The sequence below is a fragment of the Ranitomeya variabilis genome, chromosome 2 (assembly GCF_051348905.1).
Source record: "Ranitomeya variabilis isolate aRanVar5 chromosome 2, aRanVar5.hap1, whole genome shotgun sequence".
NCBI classification, from domain to species: Eukaryota; Metazoa; Chordata; class Amphibia; order Anura; family Dendrobatidae; genus Ranitomeya; species Ranitomeya variabilis.
The window spans coordinates 205,336,625-205,357,339 of NC_135233.1; the positions used below are offsets into that span (position 1 = coordinate 205,336,625).

Consider the following 20,715-nt stretch of genomic DNA (forward strand, 5'->3'; position numbering starts at 1 on the left):
TTCCTAAACAATAGTGTTGTGTATTCTAGAATAAAGTTAGTTGCTGTACTGCTTCTGACAGATGTGGATGCGGGACATCAGCTAAGACTGAATCAGCTGCGTGTCTGAGTCATTTTTAATTGGTACCAGATGTTCTGCGCTCACACTATAATTTGGAATGACTGGTGAATGAGGATTTATTGTCGTAACGACCCCGACAATTTGGAGCCCAACGGGGGGCGTGGACAGCGATCCGAGACCCTCTGGACCCATGCCTGGATGTCTGTGGATGATACCCGTAGTGGCTGACCTCGAGGACTGATCACCCTCCGAACACGGTAAGTGGCGATCATATACACTGTATGTGTCACACTTGCTAGTGTCTCAGCCGTTATTGGTTTGTCTGTGGTCTCCTTGGGTCTGGGGAGTGACCGGTCGAGTGGTGAGATCGAACGCGATCCTGTGCCACGCTCTGAACCAGCAACTGAGAGACGTCGCATCCTGTGCGTCCTCGTGTACACCACACCTCCTCCACCGGTCATTGTACTCCGTTCAACCACCCTACCCGTGACTATTGTCTAGTAGTGAAGTGGAGTGAAAGATTGAGCAAGTTGTAGAGTGTGGGGCGGCTTAGAGGAAGGGATAGGAGACGCAGCCTCTGTGATATTGTACCAGCTAGGTAATTAAGACGTCCCGAGAAGGGACCACCTGTATTTCTGTGGAGGGCTCTCACTAGGAGACCTGTTGTGATTCGGTTCGTGGGCTCCCCCGGTGGTCTCTTGTGGTACTGGTGTCCTGCAAGCTTTGCCTTCTCAGTTCACCTGTTCCTATCAGGATGTGGGAGTATCCTATTTAACCTTGCTCCTCAGTCATTCTAATGCTGGCCATCAATGTATCCAGAGTGATTCTGTTGCATGTTCCTGCTCCCAGTTTTCTGCTCAGCTAAGTTGGACACTTTAGTCCTTAAGTCTATTTTTGTATGTTTTGTCCAGTTTGCACTTATGTGAATCTCTGCAGCTGGAAGCTCTTGTTGGGCTGAAATTACCACTCCGGTGTCATGAGTTGTCACATGAGTTAAGGTAATTTCAGGATGGTGTTTTGAAGGGTTTTGCAGCTGACCGCGAAGTCCTCTGTTGTATCTTTCTGCTATTTAGTTAGCGGGCCTCTCTGTGCTAAATCTGCTTTCATACTACGTGTGTCTTTTCATCTGCTCTCACCGTTATTATATGTGGGGGGCTGCTATCTCCCGTGGGGACATTCTCTGGAGGCAAGCCAGGACTGTGTTTTCTTCTACCAGGGGTAGTTAGTTCTCCGGCTGGCGCGCGGCATCTAGAGACAACGCAGGAATGCCCCCTGGCTACTTCTAGTGTGGTGTGTAGGTTTAGCATCGCGGTCAGCTCTAGTTTCCATCACCCGAGAGCTTGTCCGTTTATTCTATGCTTCTGATGTTTCCTTGCCATTGGAAACCATAACAGTATGGCCAGCCAAAATGTTTAATCTATAGGCTGAAGCAGGAGAGAAAAGGAACTGTGTGAAACCTTTTTTTTTTTTTTTTTTCCTTCCTCTGAAGTTGCACTCCAGCTCTAATTGCAGTCTCCTGTTTTCCTCTCCTCTTAACCCCTGAATGGCTCAGACTTTATCTGTTGAAATATGGATCCCCAGAGTCTGGCTACCAATTTGAATAATCTTGCCTCTAAAGTTCAGAATATACAAGATTTTTTGTTACATGCTCCTCGGTCTGAACCTAAAATTCCTATACCGGAGTTTTTTTCTGGAGATCGATCTTGTTTTCTAAATTTTAAATACAATTGTAAATTGTTTCTTTCGCTGAGATCTCATTCTGCTGGAGATCCTGCCCAGCAAGTAAAAATTGTTATTTCTTTACTGCGGGGTGACCCCCAAAATTGGGCATTTTCATTGGCACCAGGGGATCCTGCGTTGCTCAATGTGGATGCGTTTTTTCTGGCTTTGGGGTTGCTTTATGAGGAACCAAATTTGGAGATTCAGGCTGAGAAAGCCCTAATAGCCCTCTCTCAGGGGCAAGATGAAGCCGAAATATATTGCCAAAAATTTCGAAAATGGTCTGTGCTTACTCAGTGGAATGAGTGCGCTCTGGCGGCAATTTTCAGAGAAGGTCTCTCTGATGCTGTAAAAGACGTCATGGTGGGGTTTCCTGCGCCTACTGGTCTGAATGAGTCCATGACAATGGCAATTCAGATTGATCGGCGTTTACGGGAACGCAAACCTGTGCACCAGTTGGCGGTGTCTTCTGAAGAGGCACCACAGAGTATGCAATGTGATAGCTTTCTGTCCAGAAGCGAACGACAGATTTATAGGCGCAAAAATCATTTGTGCTTCTATTGTGGAAATTCTACTCATGTTATATCAGCATGCTCTAAACGAACAAAGAAAGTTGATAAATCCTCTGCTATTGGCACTTTGCAGTCCAAGTTTATTTTGTCTGTAACTCTAATTTGTTCGTTATCTTCTATTGTTGCGGATGCGTATGTGGATTCTGGCGCCGCTTTGAGTCTTATGGATTGGTCCTTTGCCAGGCGCTGTGGGTTTGATCTAGAGCCTCTGGAAGTTCCTATACCTTTAAAGGGTATTGATTCTACACCATTGGCTAGTAATAAACCACAATACTGGACACAAGTGACTATGCGTATGACTCCAGACCATCAAGAGGTGATTCGCTTCCTTGTACTGTATAATCTACATGATGTGTTGGTGCTGGGATTGCCATGGTTGCAAACTCATAACCCAGTCCTTGACTGGAAAACAATGTCTGTACTAAGCTGGGGATGTCAGGGAAATCATGGGGACACATCTTTGGTCTCCATTGCTTCATCTATTCCCTCTGAAATTCCTGAGTTTTTGTCTGATTATCGTGAGGTTTTTGAGGAATCTACTCTTAATTCTCTTCCTCCTCACAGAGATTGCGATTGCGCCATAGATTTGATCCCTGGCAGTAAATTTCCTAAGGGTCGTCTATTCAATCTGTCTGTACCTGAACATGCTGCCATGCGAGAGTATATTAGGGAGTCCTTGGAAAAGGGACATATTCGTCCTTCTTCGTCTCCTCTTGGAGCGGGGTTCTTTTTCGTAGCTAAAAGCGATGGTTCTTTGAGACCTTGTATTGATTATAGACTCTTGAATAAGATCACAGTCAAGTATCAGTATCCTTTGCCATTGCTGACAGATTTATTTGCTCGCATTGAGGGGGCGAAGTGGTTCTCTAAGATTGATCTTCGCGGTGCGTATAATTTGGTGCGAATTAAGCAGGGGGATGAGTGGAAAACCGCATTTAATACGCCCGAGGGCCATTTTGAGTATTTGGTGATGCCTTTTGGTCTGTCAAATGCCCCTTCGGTCTTTCAGTCTTTTATGCACAATATTTTCCGTGAATATCTGGATAAATTCATGATTGTGTATTTGGACGATATCTTGATTTTTTCGGATGACTGGGAGTCTCATGTTCAACAAGTTAGGAGGGTTTTTCAGGTTTTGCGGACCAATTCTCTGTTTGTTAAAGGTTCAAAGTGTGTTTTTGGGGTTCAGAAGATTTCTTTTTTGGGGTACATTTTTTCCCCCTCTTCTATTGAGATGGATCCTGTGAAGGTTCGGGCTATTTGTGACTGGACGCAACCGACTTCTCTTAAGGGCCTTCAGAAATTTTTGGGCTTTGCTAACTTTTATCGTCGATTCATAACTGGTTTTTCTAGCGTTGTCAGGCCTTTGACTGATTTGACTAAAAAGGGTGCTGATGTTGCAGATTGGTCTCCTGCTGCTGTGGAGGCCTTTCGGGAGCTTAAGCGCCGTTTTTCTTCTGCTCCGGTGTTGTGCCAACCTGATGTTTCTCTTCCTTTTCAGGTGGAAGTTGATGCTTCCGAGATCGGAGCGGGGGCGGTTTTGTCGCAGAAAAGTTCAGATTGTTCAGTGATGAGACCTTGTGCGTTCTTTTCTCGAAAATTTTCGCCCGCCGAGCGAAATTATGACGTCGGTAATCGGGAGCTTTTGGCGATGAAGTGGGCATTCGAGGAGTGGCGTCATTGGCTTGAGGGTGCTAAACATCAGGTGGTGGTCTTGACTGATCACAAAAATTTGATTTATCTTGAGTCGGCCAGACGTCTGAATCCTAGACAGGCGCGCTGGTCGTTGTTTTTCTCCCGGTTTAATTTTGTGGTTTCGTATCTGCCAGGTACTAAGAATGTGAAGGCGGATGCCCTTTCTAGGAGTTTTGAACCTGATTCCCCTGGTGATTCTAAACCTACGGGTATACTTAAGGATGGGGTGATATTGTCTGCTGTCTTCCCAGACCTGCGACGTGCTTTACAAGAGTTTCAGGCGGATCGGCCTGATCGTTGTCCGCCTGGTAGATTGTTTGTGCCGGATGAGTGGACCAATAGAGTCATCTCGGAGGTTCATTCTTCTGCGTTGGCAGGTCATCCGGGAATTTTTGGTACCAGAGATTTGGTGGCTAGGTCCTTCTGGTGGCCTTCCCTGTCTCGGGACGTGCGTACTTTTGTGCAGTCTTGCGATGTTTGTGCTCGGGCCAAGCCTTGTTGTTCTCGGGCTAGTGGGTTGTTGTTGCCCTTGCCTGTTCCTAAGAGGCCTTGGACACACATCTCTATGGATTTTATTTCTGATCTCCCTGTTTCTCAGAAGATGTCCGTCATTTGGGTGGTGTGTGACCGCTTTTCTAAGATGGTTCATTTGGTGCCCTTGCCCAAGCTGCCTTCCTCATCTGAGTTGGTGCCCCTGTTTTTTCAGAATGTGGTTCGGCTGCATGGTATTCCGGAGAATATCGTTTCCGACAGGGGATCCCAGTTTGTGTCCAGATTTTGGCGGGCGTTTTGTGCCAGGATGGGCATTGATTTGTCTTTTTCGTCTGCATTTCATCCCCAGACAAATGGCCAGACGGAACGTACTAATCAGACCTTGGAGACTTATTTGAGGTGTTTCGTGTCTGCTGATCAGGATGACTGGGTCTCCTTTTTGCCGTTGGCTGAGTTTGCCCTTAATAATCGGGCCAGTTCTGCCACTTTGGTCTCCCCTTTCTTTTGCAATTCAGGGTTCCATCCTCGTTTTTCATCTGGTCAGGTGGAGTCTTCGGATTGTCCTGGAGTGGATACCATGGTGGATAGGTTGCATCGTATTTGGGGGCAGGTGGTGGACAATTTGGAGTTGTCCCAGGAGAGGACTCAATGTTTTGCTAATCGCCATCGTCGTGTTGGTCCTCGTCTTCGTGTTGGGGACTTGGTGTGGTTGTCCTCCCGTTTTGTCCCTATGAGGGTCTCTTCTCCTAAGTTTAAGCCTCGGTTCATCGGTCCTGATAAGATTTTGGAAATTCTTAACCCTGTGTCTTTTCGTTTGGACCTCCCAGCATCCTTTGCTATCCATAATGTCTTCCATCGGTCATTATTGCGGAGGTATGAGGTACCACTTGTGCCTTCTGTTGAGCCTCCTGCTCCTGTGCTGGTTGAGGGTGAATTGGAGTACGTGGTGGAGAAAATCTTGGACTCCCGTGTTTCCAGACGGAGACTTCAATATCTGGTGAAATGGAAGGGCTACGGTCAAGAGGATAATTCTTGGGTTACAGCTTCTGATGTTCATGCTTCTGATTTGGTCCGTGCCTTTCATAGGGCTCATCCAGATCGCCCTGGTGGTTCTTGTGAGGGTTCGGTGCCCCCTCCTTAAGGGGGGGGGTACTGTTGTGATTCGGTTCGTGGGCTCCCCCGGTGGTCTCTTGTGGTACTGGTGTCCTGCAAGCTTTGCCTTCTCAGTTCACCTGTTCCTATCAGGATGTGGGAGTATCCTATTTAACCTTGCTCCTCAGTCATTCTAATGCTGGCCATCAATGTATCCAGAGTGATTCTGTTGCATGTTCCTGCTCCCAGTTTTCTGCTCAGCTAAGTTGGACACTTTAGTCCTTAAGTCTATTTTTGTATGTTTTGTCCAGTTTGCACTTATGTGAATCTCTGCAGCTGGAAGCTCTTGTTGGGCTGAAATTACCACTCCGGTGTCATGAGTTGTCACATGAGTTAAGGTAATTTCAGGATGGTGTTTTGAAGGGTTTTGCAGCTGACCGCGAAGTCCTCTGTTGTATCTTTCTGCTATTTAGTTAGCGGGCCTCTCTGTGCTAAATCTGCTTTCATACTACGTGTGTCTTTTCATCTGCTCTCACCGTTATTATATGTGGGGGGCTGCTATCTCCTGTGGGGACATTCTCTGGAGGCAAGCCAGGACTGTGTTTTCTTCTACCAGGGGTAGTTAGTTCTCCGGCTGGCGCGCGGCATCTAGAGACAACGCAGGAATGCCCCCTAGCTACTTCTAGTGTGGTGTGTAGGTTTAGCATCGCGGTCAGCTCTAGTTTCCATCACCCGAGAGCTTGTCCGTTTATTCTATGCTTCTGATGTTTCCTTGCCATTGGAAACCATAACAGAGACCGCCTCCCGACTGTTTAGAATATCGTGGCAGGATAGTCTGTTAATCACTGGTGTTCAGGTTAGGGACAGAAAATATTGAGCGCGAGGCTCTTTTTCTAATACGTTGAGCAAGATTCCGTATTGTAGAACACCAGTGTTGATATCGCTGTCAGTGGTTTACTGCAGAAAACCATAGTATTCTGTAAGAGTCATGTTGCGTATCTTAAAGCAGAAGAAGTCAGTGCCCCACAAGTTAGATGAGGATGCTGTGGAAGTCAAGGCAATAGTAGAGTCACGGGAGGGAAAGAAGGCAGTCAGGAATGTTGAGAGATTGTATAAATATGTAGGATTGCCCTCGTCAGGGAGATTGCAGCCGTCTATGTGGCACAATCTCATAGAAAATAAAAGGGGCATGTTGAAAGATAAAGGATTGTTAGAACAAGCGCAAGCTCATCTGCGAGTTGCGCGAGGCTTAAAGAACAAAGGATGAAAAGTGGTTGATGGAGAGGGAGGATCAGAGAATGTAGAACCCGTGTTTGGTTATAAAATGCCTTTGAACTGTGATCTTACAGATTGTAAAATGGCCGCCGTGCCACTGATGATGAACATGCAGTCGCAGCCACCGCCCTATAATGGCGACGGGACAAGCTCTCCAGAAGCGTGGGTGTGTCCTGTTTGTGGCGTGCAGAATCCAACCTGGGTGGAAACCTGCCGCGTGTGTGCGTACGGGCCGTCCTTGGGGCTCCGCCCAGACCACGGAGGATCATAGGAAAGTTTTGTAGAAATTAAGTCTGAAAACTGCTGCAATTTGTGACTGTGTAGAAGATACGGAGCCTTGTATCAATGCTGTGTAGGAGAGGGGAGGGGCGAGTGAGCCCCTGCGCGACCTGCTTGAAATTTCTCCCTTCGGTGCTGTGAGCCAGAGAAAGGGGGGCAAAGAGCTGGGCTTTTGTATTTTCCCTTGTGCGCTGAGGAATGCGGTGATTTCCTTATCTCCTGTGTCTGGTGAGGAGGGGGGCGCGCGCGTAGCTGCGCTCTTGAGTCTCTCTGTGTTTACTTGGTGTAGATCACGCGCTGGTAGATTTGGGTTTTGCTTAAAGCGACAATATTGTTTTGAAGTACAAAGAAATATTATAATCTGGAAATTTGAAAGTGAAATAGACCTGTGCCTAGTCTTAGAGGAAAACTTGTAAGTAATTGAAAGATTGGTAAAAGATTTACCTGCATCAAGTTGAGTGGTTGATATATATATATAGCAAATTGAAGATAAACAGGGGGGGCTCCTTGTTAGATAATATGGTCTTTTCTCAGGAAATTAAGCCTCTACTCCCAACTGTAAGCCCTGTGCCCCTTAAAGTCAAGGCACCAATGTATATATCCTGGACTGCCGAGAAGTTCTATGGGCGTCTTATGGTAGTGTTTGAAGATCTGGGATTTTCACTGTAACAAAAAGCCCATTCATACCTTTTTGTAGTAGACCCGATATTGAGATTTCCACTCCGGATGATGCATTGAAAATAGTAAAGAGTTTTCAAAAGAATTTAGCCCAGCAGGAAAGGAAAGGGGTTAAATCAGCAGCGCTTCTTACTCGCTACCTGGCCCCCACCGCTGCAGCTACGAGGTCACAGTGTGTCTTATCTCCATGTAACAGACTCCAGTTTCTGCCTCCTCCAACCTTACACGCAAGTCCAGCTTCACACTCCAATACGCCTTTAACCCTGTATAGGAATCTCACTCCATCCCAAGCCTCGTTATGTCAATTTTCAGACCAAGAGCTTGCTTTAATCGGTGTAAATGGCAGACCCCCCAGCCCGGAAAGGCCCTTACATCTCCTCTTCCCGTGAAACCTTCACACTTAGAAGGCCAGACTCTCCAAGAACCTGAAGTTTGGTTCCCCTGTCATTCACGTTACTACATCACACCTCAGGAATCCCAGGTTCTTTTCTCAGTAGGGTATGGGGACATAATTACCCACCAGGTAGGAGCCATAGTAAACCCAGCTAACTCTACCTTGTCACATAGAGGTGGTTTGGCCCAGCAGATAGCTAAAAAGGGGGGCCCAGTCATAGCCCAAGAGTCTCAGGCCTACCTTGCCGCTTATGGCCCCTTGCATCCAGGAGACGCTATGTCCACCCAAAGAGGGAATTTGCCCTGTGATATAGTGTTACACACCGCAGGCCCCGTATATGATTACAAGACACCCGAGCACTGCCGTACAGTATTGCAGACTGCCTTGCAGACAGAGCTCACCTATGCAGGACATGCTACAAGTGTGCTGACTCAGCTTCATGGAGACAAACAGAGATCTGTTGCTTATTACAGCGGCCGCCTGGATACGGTGGCAAGAGGAAGTTCCTCCTGTGTTTGGACTGTGTTGTCTGTCCAGCTGTTGCTACACAAATCTTCAGAGATTGTTTTGAATTACCCACTGATGGTCCACACCCCACACGATGTACATAGTATCCTTAATCAAGTACAACCTGGCCACATGTCCATGGCTGGACAGCTGTGACTTCAGTGTGCTATTCTCATGCCTACTAATGTGACTTTGAAAAGGTGTACTGTCCTGAACCCCGCTATTCTTCTCCTAGTTCCTATGGATCCAAAGGGGGGAGGAGTAGGTGACATAAGGAGTAGGTGACATGAAAAAGGACACTCTTTTTCTTTCTAGAATGGATCCAGAGGAACAGGATCAGGTTTCCAAACCACATGATTGTCTAGAATTGATGTCTCAGGAAACGGCTGGTCTCTAGTGTGCCCATTCTAAAGCTGATTTTGAGCTTTTTGTAGATGGATCCCGTCACCAAGATGACCAAGGACGCTTCTGTACCGGATATGCTGTGGTCTCAGAACATGAGGTAATCAAGGCAGAGTCAATGCCAGCTCATATGTCTGCACAAGAAGCAGAGCTCAAGGCGCTCATAGAAGTGTGCAAACTAGCAGAAGGTAAGACTGTAAATATCTACACTGATTCCAGGTATGCTTTTGGCATTGCACACGATTATGGGCCTATCTGGAGAGCCAGGGCTTTCCTGACAGCAAATGGCCACCCCTTTAAACATGCTGAGGCAGTCCAGCAACTTATGAATGCACTACAGCTTCCCACCCAAGCAGGCATCATAAAGGTAAAGGCACATACCAAAGGCACTGATGGACGGACAAAGGGTAACGCACTGGCAGACCAGGCTGCCAAGAAAGCAGCAAGCACTCCTGTAGCCTCTCAAGTACATCACCTAGACACCCCACCATCTCCACTTGTGTTGAAAGACATCTTAGCCCGGTTACAAGAACAGGCAAGTAAGGAGGAGAAAAATAGGTGGCAAAAGATAGGGGCTTGCTCTGATACCGTCACTGGACTATGGGGGAGGGGTGAAAAGGTCTGCCTACCACAGGTACTGTACCCAATGATGGCACAGGTTCTGCACGGGAATGTGCACCACTCGAAGACGGCCATGTGTGACACCCTACAGAAACAATGGATTGCCCCCGGGTTTTCCACCTGCGCAGAAAGGCAGGTACAGGGCTGCATGATATGTGCCACACATAATCAGGGTAGGACAGTGAAAACCCCATCCAAACACACTCCCCAGCCACTTTACCCATTCCAGAGACTGCAGATTGATTATATTCAGTTACCCAGGGTAGGGACGTATGAGTATGTGTTGGTCTGCATTGATTTATTTTCAGGTTGGCCAGAAGCCTACCCAGTTGCCAAAGCTACGGCTAAGACAACGGCGAAGAAACTGATGGCTGAGATCATATGCAGGTATGGAGTTCCTGAAGTCATTGAAAGCGATCGGAGTTCCCATTTTACTGGAGAGATCATGTCAGAGGTAATGGCAGCACTGGGGGTAAGTCAAGCATTGCATACACCATCCGCAGAGCAGTGGAAGAGTGGAGAGACTAAACTCTTAAGCTTAAAATCCAGAAGGCAATGGCAGAGACTGGTAAACCATGGACAGAATGCCTCCTTCTAGCTTTGTTTTCAGTAAGATATACCCCAAACAGGAAGACAAGACTGTCACCAAATGAGATTCTGTTTGGCAGGAGCCCCAATCTTGAATGTTTCTTTCCACAACAGCTGCAGCTCAAGTACCAGGACTTGACTAGCTATGTGCAGGTCTCACATGGACACCTTGCCAAAGTGCATTTAACTGTCTTCAGTTCTCTTCCAGACCCAGACAAGGTTCCTGGACACCATAACTTTGTGCCAGGAGACCTGGTGTATGTGAAAAAGTTTGTGCGCAGAGATTGTCTCCAGCCAAGATTTGAAGGACCCCACACAGTGATCCTGGTCACCCCCACTGCAGTAAAACTTGAAGGAAAGAGCACCTGGATCCACGCCTCATATTGTAAAGAAGACCGAACCAGTGTTTAGTCACAGTAGTGACTGAAGGGAAATGTTGCTGTTGTTTTTGATTTTGGGACTGGGGGCCATTCTCGCCCCTACCTCTTCGGCCCCTATTGTAAATAAGAATTCTGGTCCCACTATTCTCCGGGTAAACTTGACAGCCCCGGTAAATATCTGGCGATTTGATTTCTGTGATGTAGTCAAGTGCCTCGAGGCTGAACGGGTGGTGGAGGGAATCATCCAGTTTTATATGTGTGTTACCAGAAATGACAACAATAACTGTTATTATTGGTCAGATGCTGCCTGGAATACAGGAGATGTTTGGGGATATAAACCTAGCGAAGCCATGTTCCCTAAAGATGGGACGGGTAGGAGTCTTCGTGGGAGAATGCATCTAACAGCTTTTCCGCAACCAATAAATGGGGTAAAAGTTGTCACCCCCTCCTCCTAAATCTTGAAAGCCCCAATCTGCTGACTTGCAGACATTTGTACTGGGAAGACATTATAATTATGTATTTAGTAGTGGATATCATGGGAATTTAGGCCACATACAGCGCCAGGATATTAGCTTCAGACCAACCAAGGCCCCTGTTACCAGTACAGCTAAAATAGGCCCAGGTGAGCGTTTGCAAAATGTAGTTAATGAAGTGATACCCATTCCAGGTCTCAGTTTGCAAGAGGTTTTCTCCATAGAAACACAAACAGCCCCAAGGAAAAACCTATGGTTAGAATGGGTGAGATACAATGTAAGAGTCCAGAATATCTCTGTAGGATGTATTGTTTGTGCTGCTGCGAATACACACCTATACACACATGCATTGCTTTTTCCTGATGACAACACCACTGCCTGGGTCATGAATCTGTTACATAGTTACATAGTTAGTAAGGCCGAAAAAAGACATTTGTCCATCCAGTTCAGCCTATATTCCATCATAATAAATCCCCAGATCTACATCCTTCTACAGAACCTAATAATTGTATGATACAATATTGTTCTGCTCCAGGAAGACATCCAGGCCTCTCTTGAACCCCTCAACTGAGTTCGCCATCACCACCTCCTCCTCCTGTTGAAAGGTTTGAAGCCCACTGATTGCCCAGATTATGTCCCACTAATTCATGAGAAACCCAAACTAAAGGTCCCAGGAGAAGTAACCGTATTAGCTGACAATTACACCTGCTATAATTCCCACGACACCACAGGTATACCAGTAGGGATCTTTGAGACAGGTTTCTGCAAGGAGAACAGTTCCTTAGATACTGATTTGCTAATCAAACATACACATTATATGTATGACATTTATTGGTTATGTGGAGATGGTAAGCTCCGTCCTAGGTTGCCTAATGCCTGGATAGGCCAATGCACCCTTGTTAAACTAGCCATGCAGTTCAAGATTTTACCTTGGGATCCAAAGATACCTGATGAACCTACCAGAAAGAGGAGAAGTCTCGATCAGCTCCACATGAGTTATGAAGAAGATCCACTAGTATATATTGATGCCATTGGAGTGCCAAGGGGGGGTGCCTGACCAGTTTAAAGCCCAGAACCAGATTTATGCCGGCTTTGCTTCTATAATCCCACAGGTGCAGATTAATAAAAATGTTGAATGGATCAAATATATATATATATATATATATTACAGTGAACAAAGGTTCGTCAATTATAGCTGTGATGCCTTTCAGGATATAGTTGAGGACTTGGGCCCTAACACTTGTATGACCCGTGCTGCAACCCGACCTAAGAGAATTACACTGAATCCTGTCCAGACAAGATCACATGTAGTGATATAGGAAGCTGACACAGGATTGTGGTTGGTGGATAGTGGGGACATTAACTTTTAGGAGTAGGCTGACAGTAATCCTTTTGGGAAGGAGCTGTAGACCAGCATGTCATGTCACTCCCCACCACCAGAGAACCAACCACATCAGGTAGGGTAAGACAGATACAGGAGTATTATCCCTGGAGGCCCTCTGACTAACTAGCTATGCAAAAGCAATTGGCTGACCCTGAGAACCAACCTTTCTCATTTTACAGACAAATAATGACCATATGTTGGACGTATAAGTGCACCTGGGCAGGCCTAGGTAGTTAGTGAGCACAAAAACAGGTGACGTGCTAGGACGCAAATTAAGATTTTCTACAGATGTGACAAAGGAGAGAGTGTAGAGCTATACTTTGGACGGTTATAGCTGAAATGGGAAGACATGGGGTACAGTCCCATAAACCCACTTGATGTTAGAGTATAGGTAAATACATTATAGACAGCCAGACCTGAATGGCGAAATATAGATCCAAAGAACCTGAAGGTTGTTAAAAGAAGTTGAACAAATTAGGACAATAAGACGACGTGTCATGTATGCTGGAGCAGACACATCTTTCTTCTCCAGTTGGTTAGGTGGGATTAAGGGATTCCTTCAATAAGTTTGTTTGGTACCGATTGCCCTCCTTATAGTTGGATCGATAATCCTCTGTTGTGTTATTCCCTTGTATAAAAAGGTTATTGCCAAAGCAACTCCGACTGGCACCTTCCTCAATCAAGAAATAGACCCACCAGAGTACAATGGTACTGATCCAGGGGAGATCCCGAAGTATATTCCTCTCAAGAGAGTAGACAAAACCCCCCATTCCCAGATGATGCTAAGAGACTTAGTTTAGGGACAGTGGGAGAACTCCATGTGAGGTTAGTGAAGGGTTCAGCTGCCTGGAGGCCTCTCACAAGGGGAGAGCTTCTGAGGTGTCTGGATGAAGAAATCCACCTCCCCTTTTCCCATCACATGGACAGTCTCAAAGGATCTTTCTTTAAGGGAAAAACTTAGTGTTTAGGGGGGATTGTCAAGGTGAAAATATATTTTCTTATATACCTTTTGTACTTTTATATATCTTATACTGTGAAACAATAAGTTTTTCCTATCTGCTAGCTAATGCAAATGTAATTGTATCTAAAGATGGCTGCCAGTGTTCACTTTCACTTTAGTTCAGTGTCTAAAGAGTTAAGTATAATTTCTCTTAAAAAGATAACTCAGGAATGTGAAGAAAGAAGTAACCACCGGGAGACGTTCTGACGAATCAGAGAGAGAGACTGGACACTAGATGTATACTGCATAAACCCCGCCTAATGCATTCCTTTTTCCTAAACAATAGTGTTGTGTATTCTAGAATAAAGTTAGTTGCTGTACTGCTTCTGACAGATGTGGATGCGGGACATCAGCTAAGACTGAATCAGCTGCGTGTCTGAGTCATTTTTAATTGGTACCAGATGTTCTGCGCTCACACTATAATTTGGAATGACTGGTGAATGAGGATTTATTGTCGTAACGACCCCGACAGGAGGACATATATACCAGGATGGAGGACATATATACCAGGATGGGGGACATATATACCAGGATGGAGGACATATATACCAGGATGGAGGACATATATACCAGGATGGGGGACATATATACCAGGATGGAGGACATATATACCAGGATGGGAGACATATATACCAGGATGGGGAACATATATACCAGGATGTTAGACATTATACCAGGATGGAGGAAGACATACTCCCTCCCATGCTGCCAGCACAGGCAGCTTTGACTCTATAGCATGGGAGCGGCGCAGGGTAACTGAGATTCGGAGAGGCTGTAAAGCATAGAGAGTGCTAGCGACATGCACTCCCTACCTAGGTGACCGGCCACTCTGAGACTGCAGAGGGTGGCCAGTAACCTAGGGAAAGAGGTGTCCACTATAAGATGAGAAATCCCTCCGTTCAAGAGAACATGGAGGATTGATGATGGAGGTAAGTTGCACAGTTTCTTGTTTCTACATGCATTTTGCAATGTTAGCCTCTTATGAGCTTGAGATGACCACTTTAAAAGGTTAAATTACCTGAACTATCTTCAGGAATGGAGCCTTCTTTTCTATTCAGTGTAATTCCAGAATATTGAGTAATCACCTTAAAATAAAAAAGGATAAGTAAAACCACGGGTCTGATGTGTGCTCAGAATGCAGGAAGCCCAGGACATCTCACACTTATGTCTATATACATATACACAACCAGAAGGGAAAAACGACCACTATGGTGACAGGGCTAGAGGTGGACGGAGGCCCAATCAGAGGCCAGCAGCTGACGTCAGTGTGCCCATGGCTGGGGGTGCAGAGCATCACGTGCTGCCCAACGCTTGCACGGTAAAGTCACTTGCCGGCTACAGAAGAGGACACCACTCGGCATCAAAGCCGGGGCAAGGTGAGTAGTATGCTTTAGTTTTTCTGTGTTAAAGAACAGTGGACATATATACCAGGATGGGGGACATATATACGAGGATGGGGGACATAAATACCAGGACGGGGAGATGTATATACCAGGATGAGGAGACGTATATACCATGGGGGTATTCATCAGCAGATACCTGCACTCTAAATAAAAAAAAATTTAAAAGCCGGCGTGGGTTCCCCTGTATTTTTGATCACCAGCCACACATAACTGACAGCTGCGGGCTGCAACCCTCAGCTGTCAGCACGGTTGGTTATCTCAAGAATAAAGGGGTCCCCATGCTTTTTTTTTTTTTAAATAAATAATTTTAAAAACGGCGTGCAGTCCCCTCCATTTTTTGACAACCAGCCAAGCTAAAGCAGACAGCTGGGGGCTGGTATTCTTAAATAATAATCTTTATTTTTATATAGCGCTAACATATTCCGCAGCGCTTTACAGTTTGCACACATTATCGTCGCTGTCCCCGTTGGGGCTCACAATCTAAATTCCCTATCATTATGTCTTTGGAATGTGGGAGGAAACCGGAGTACCCGGAGAAAACCCACGCAAACACGGGGAGAACATACAAACTCTTTGCAGATGTTGTCCTTAGTGGGGCTTGAACCCAGGACTCCAGCGCTGCAAGGCTGCTGTGCTAACCACTGCGCCACCGTGCATATGGTATTGGTGCATGAATACCTCGAGTGCTTTTTCGTGCTGGTTGTTGGAGATGTACAGCTCCGCAGCAATATTAACATCTTCTATCGCCACCAGATTCTGATGTTTGGAAAACGCTTCTTCTATTATGACGATGGCCGAGGAAACATCATTGGTTTCATAATAAATCCTAAATAATAAAGGAGGCAAGACCATGTCATACCGCATATGTATGGATGCAGACAATGTTCAGAATATCGTCTGTGCGGTTCTCTTGCCAGGAAGTTCTCCAGGCTCCGACCCCCGGAGGTGGCGATACGCAGACAGCCGAGGGCGGCTCAGCTACGCCATATTCGTAGTCCCAATAGAAATTAATGTGACTCATGTATGCAGCGTAGCTCACCCGCTCCTGGCTGTTTCCAAAGCTCCAATGGTCGGAGTAACTCCCATCTCAGCCAAGAGAGTCCTTTCAATAGGAAGCTGAGATGGTACACGCTGCCCGGACCACCGGCACGATTACAGCCATGTACGTTTTACTCTGAAATGCCCCAATGTCTCAGAGTATAGATTGCAAAGCCGGAAGAGGTCTATAGAGAGACCTGACGAGTCCGACGCTGGCGTCTCCCCACCACACTCCAGATGGCTGACAGGTCTCTGCCCATGTTTGTGCACAGGGAGACACCTGTCACTCAAAGAGATTGGGGCGGGGAGCACTGCAGAGTACAACATACCCGGCTGCACACTTGGTGTATGATTCTGAAGCACGGGAAGCAGGATAGTGATGGCAGCTTCCCTTTAAAGAGGATTTCTAGAAATAACTATTTTCTTTTATAAAAAAGTGTTAATGTCAAAAATGTTTATACCCTATGACACCCGCAGCTCCCTAGTGTTCCTGCTTCAGACAGCATTCATTGCCCGATGTCTCCCACAATAAGTCCCCACTGCAACCACCGATGATGGAGCGTGTGACCGAGACAGCAACACGATAACATCACTGCGTCCACTGTGCGGAGAGTCCGTGCAAAAAAACGGAGCAGGGAGAGAAAGCGAGCGAGGAGAGGATGTGGGTGGGACCATACTGAACATAAGGGGGATCCGTGTGTGGGCACATGCTGTGAATAGGGGGGCTGCATATAGGGGGTGATGCTTTTGGGACCATACTATATAAAGAGGGATGGGTGTGGGGCCATATTGTATAAGGGGGCGGTGTGTGTACCAATATTGTATATAAGGGGTGCTATTTGTGGAATCATACTGTATAAAGGGGGTACCTGTATGTGGGGGCTCATGTATATATGGAGGCTGTGTGGGGGCTCATACTGTATATAAGGGTGCTATTTGTGGAATCATTCTGTATATAAGGGGGGTACCTGTATGTGAGGGCTCATACTGTATATAGGGTGTGCTATTTGTGGGATTATACTGTATAAAGGGAGTACCTGTATGTGGGGGCTCATGTTGTATATATGGAGGCTGTGTGGGGGCTCATACTGTATATAAGGGTGCGATTTGTGGAATCATTCTGTATATAAGGGGGGTACCTGTATGTGAGGGCTCATACTGTATATAGGGTGTGCTATTTGTGGGATTATACTGTATATCAGGGGGGTACCTGTATGTGGGGGCTCATGTTGTATATATGGAGGCTATGTGGGGGCTCATACTGTATATAAGGGGTGCCATTTGTGGAATCATACTGTATATAAGGGGTGCTATTTGTGGAATACTGTATATAAGGGGTGCTATTTGTGGAATCATACTGTATATAAGGGAGGTACCTGTATGTGGGGGCTCATGTTGTATATATGGAGGCTGTGTGGCGGCTCATACTGTATATAGGGTGTGCTATTTGCGGGATTATACTGTATAAAGGAGGCTGTGTCTGAGATAATACTTTATATAGAGAGACTGTGTGGGGGCTCTTGCTATATAAAGGTTTGTTGGTGTGAAACTACTGTATATAGGAGCTATGTGTGTACTCATACTATATATAGGGGGTGCTGTTTGTTGGACCATACTATATATAAGGGGGACCTGTATGTGAGGGCTCATGTTGTATATAAAAAAGGCTGACTGTGGCCTCATACTGTATATAGGGGTGCAGTTTGTGGGATCAGGCTGTACACAGGGGGCAGTGTGCAGGATCATATTGTATATAGGGGCTGTGTAGAGGCTCATGTCATATATATAGGAAGGCTGTGTGTGGGATCCTACTGTATAAAGGGGGCGGTGTGTGGGATCATACTGTATATAGGGGCTATGTGTAAACTCATACTGTATATAGGGGATGTGGAGTCCCATACGGTATACACTGTGTTCCAAATTATTATGCACATAGAGTTTAGGAGTGATAAGGTTAGAATTTTTTTGTTTGTCATTTAAACTCATTGATGGTGATGTGTGTCAGGGCTCTTTATATCACTGAAAGCAATTGCAGATACCTGTGCAAATTAGTTTGGCAGGTGTGTCCAAATAAAGGCAAGACTACTTAAGAAGGCTGTTCCACATTATTAAGCAGCCTACATTTTTTGCCAAAATGGGAAAGAAAAAGGATGTGTCGGCTGCTGAGAAGCAACAAATTGTGGAGTATTTAGGTCAAGGCATGACTACAATCAACATTACCAAGATACTTCATCATGATCATCGTACAATCAAGAAGTATGTAGCGGATTCCCAGCTCACACGTGTGCGTGCTGATAAGGAAAAATTGAGGACTCTTTCCAACAGGCAATTGCGTAAGGTTAAAAGAGCAGCTGCAAAAATGCCTTGTCATAGCAGCAGACAAGTTTTTGAAGCTGCTGGTGCCTCCAACGTCCCCAGAACAACAAGATGCAGGGTCCTTCAGAGGTTTGCAGCTGTGCGTAAGCCATCCTGTCGACCACCTCTATTCCCTGCAACAAGCAGAAACAGCTCCAGTGGGCCAAACGATACATGAAGACTGACTTCCAAACTGTTTTGTTCACCGATGAGTGCCGTGCAACGCTCGATGGTCCAGATGGATGGAGTGGAGGATGGACACCCAATGAAAACACGGCTAAGGTGCCAACAAGGAGGAGGTGGAGTAATGTTTTGGGCTGGAATCATGGGGAGAGAGATTGTCGGCCCCTTTATGATCACTGAAGGGTAAAGATGAACTCCATAATCTATGTGGAGTTTCTAAAACAACACTTCCTGCCATGGTTCAAGAGGAAGAACCGTGCTTTCCGCAGCAAGATCATTTTCATGCATGATAATGCACCGTCTCATGCTGCAAAAAACACATCTGCATCTCTGGCTGCTATGGGCATAAAAGAGGACAAACTTATGGTGTGGCCACCATCTTCCCCTGGCCTCAACCCCATTGAGAACCTCTGGAGCATCATCAAAAGGAGTGTCTATGATGGCGGGAGGCAGTTCACATCTAAGCAACAGCTCTGGGAGGGTATTCTGTCCACATGCAAAACAATTGAAGCAGAAACCATCCAAAAACTGACAAATTCAATGGACGAGAGAGTTCAGAAGCTTCTTTTGAACAAGGGGTCCTACGTGCAAATGTAACATCAACTAGAATAAAGTTTTCACTTGAAAACTGTTTGATTGCATTTTGTAATAAGCTGATAATGCTTATAACTTCACAATTGACCATTTTTTTGATCAAAATAAAAAAAAAAAGGTTGAAAACTCTGCTGTGCATAATAATTTCGAACATGCATTTTGAGTGTTTATTTTTTTTAAAAAAGATACTGTTTTCATAGGCAGTTTTTTCCAAAACATTGCAATTATACTAGAATAGTAGATGACTGGAAAATAACAATGACTGCAATTCAGATAGGTAAGTTAGAGAAAATATGAGGAAATATTATTTGCATAATAATTTGGAACACAGTGTATAGGGGGATGTCCGCAAAATTCTGTTCAATTTGAAGGGATACAATCAATATTAATAATTATAATTAACAATTGCAGCCTATTCTGTCGGCCTCCACAACAGTCACAGTGCCACATGTGGCCCCTGGGAACATTAATAGCCCCCCTGCTGTACTGTGCCTGACACTGACCTGGTATCAGTCATATTAAACCACGTCTTTCTATGGAGAGATGATCGCAGAGGAGCAAAAAGTGGGAGAAGACAACTTACTTGGCCATGTCTCTTGCCAGCTGCATAAACCGGTCTCCATCAGCCGGAGACAATAAATTCAAGATCCGCCGATACCCGTCCATGGCCATTTTATGGTCCCCGACCTGTTCATACAGACTGGATCTCTCCCACAAATACCGCACATTGGTGGCATTATACTTCAGAGCTGGAAGAGATCACAGAGAGGGTCTCCACAGATATCTAGCGGCTGCTTTCTGCCACTGAAACGACGTGTTCATATTACTGGAGTCATTTTCTAAGAGCGTGAACAAACCTTTGGAATAGCAGAATATAGCTTGTTTGATGTTGTCCTGCTCTAGAGACATCTCCGCCAGCCGCACCCATTCTTCTGTGTCGCTGGGGTTCAGGTGAGCAGCAATCAGCTCAAACTGCAGGGACTTTTCCATGTCCCCTTGGTCCTCGTATATCATTGCAAGAGTTGAGAATGGTTCGTAGGCCAGTGGAGCTGAAAAGAAAACCGGGATCAGTTCTGTAACACCTGGGGATGTGCCTTCCAAGGATCTGAGAAACGAGGACGTTTAATCTTCTTATCTGATCCCTTCTGGCTTGTCTACTCCCATCGGAGAAGCAGATATAACTCTATACAGTCAGGGCCATTCTGAGAGCTTAAAGGAGTAATCAGCTACTTGGACAACCCCTTAAATGCTGTATGATAAAAAAAACTACTGTCCAAGTAATTTGGCCAGAATTGCTATTATCACCAAGCACAAGCAGTCTAGAGCAGATGTGTGTAAACTGCATCTTGATTGCCAAATCTATTCTAGACTGCTTGTGCTTGGTGATAATAGCAATTCTGGCCAGCTCACACAACTTTTGTCTTTGCCTCCTTGAACAAGGAACAGACAATAACACTACATCATTGTATATAATCATCATTGTATATAATTTTTAAAGTTTTACTGCTTTTGAGAAAAAAAAAAAAAAAAA

General features: G+C 45.6%; 1 protein-coding gene across 3 annotated transcripts in view; it reads right to left on the bottom strand.

The window, feature by feature from the left end:
• GTF3C3 (general transcription factor IIIC subunit 3) overlaps nucleotides 1-20,715 on the bottom strand; it is a 62,380-nt gene that overhangs the window by 16,985 nt on the left and 24,680 nt on the right. For all 3 annotated transcript variants that reach the window (XM_077283474.1, XM_077283477.1, XM_077283475.1), the window contains exons 6-9: nucleotides 20,042-20,233; nucleotides 19,768-19,933; nucleotides 15,693-15,840; nucleotides 14,630-14,696 (exon numbers count right to left, since the gene is read on the bottom strand). In XM_077283474.1, coding sequence (XP_077139589.1) covers nucleotides 14,630-14,696; nucleotides 15,693-15,840; nucleotides 19,768-19,933; nucleotides 20,042-20,233 — 573 coding nt within the window. The remainder of the gene's footprint in view (nucleotides 1-14,629; nucleotides 14,697-15,692; nucleotides 15,841-19,767; nucleotides 19,934-20,041; nucleotides 20,234-20,715) is intronic.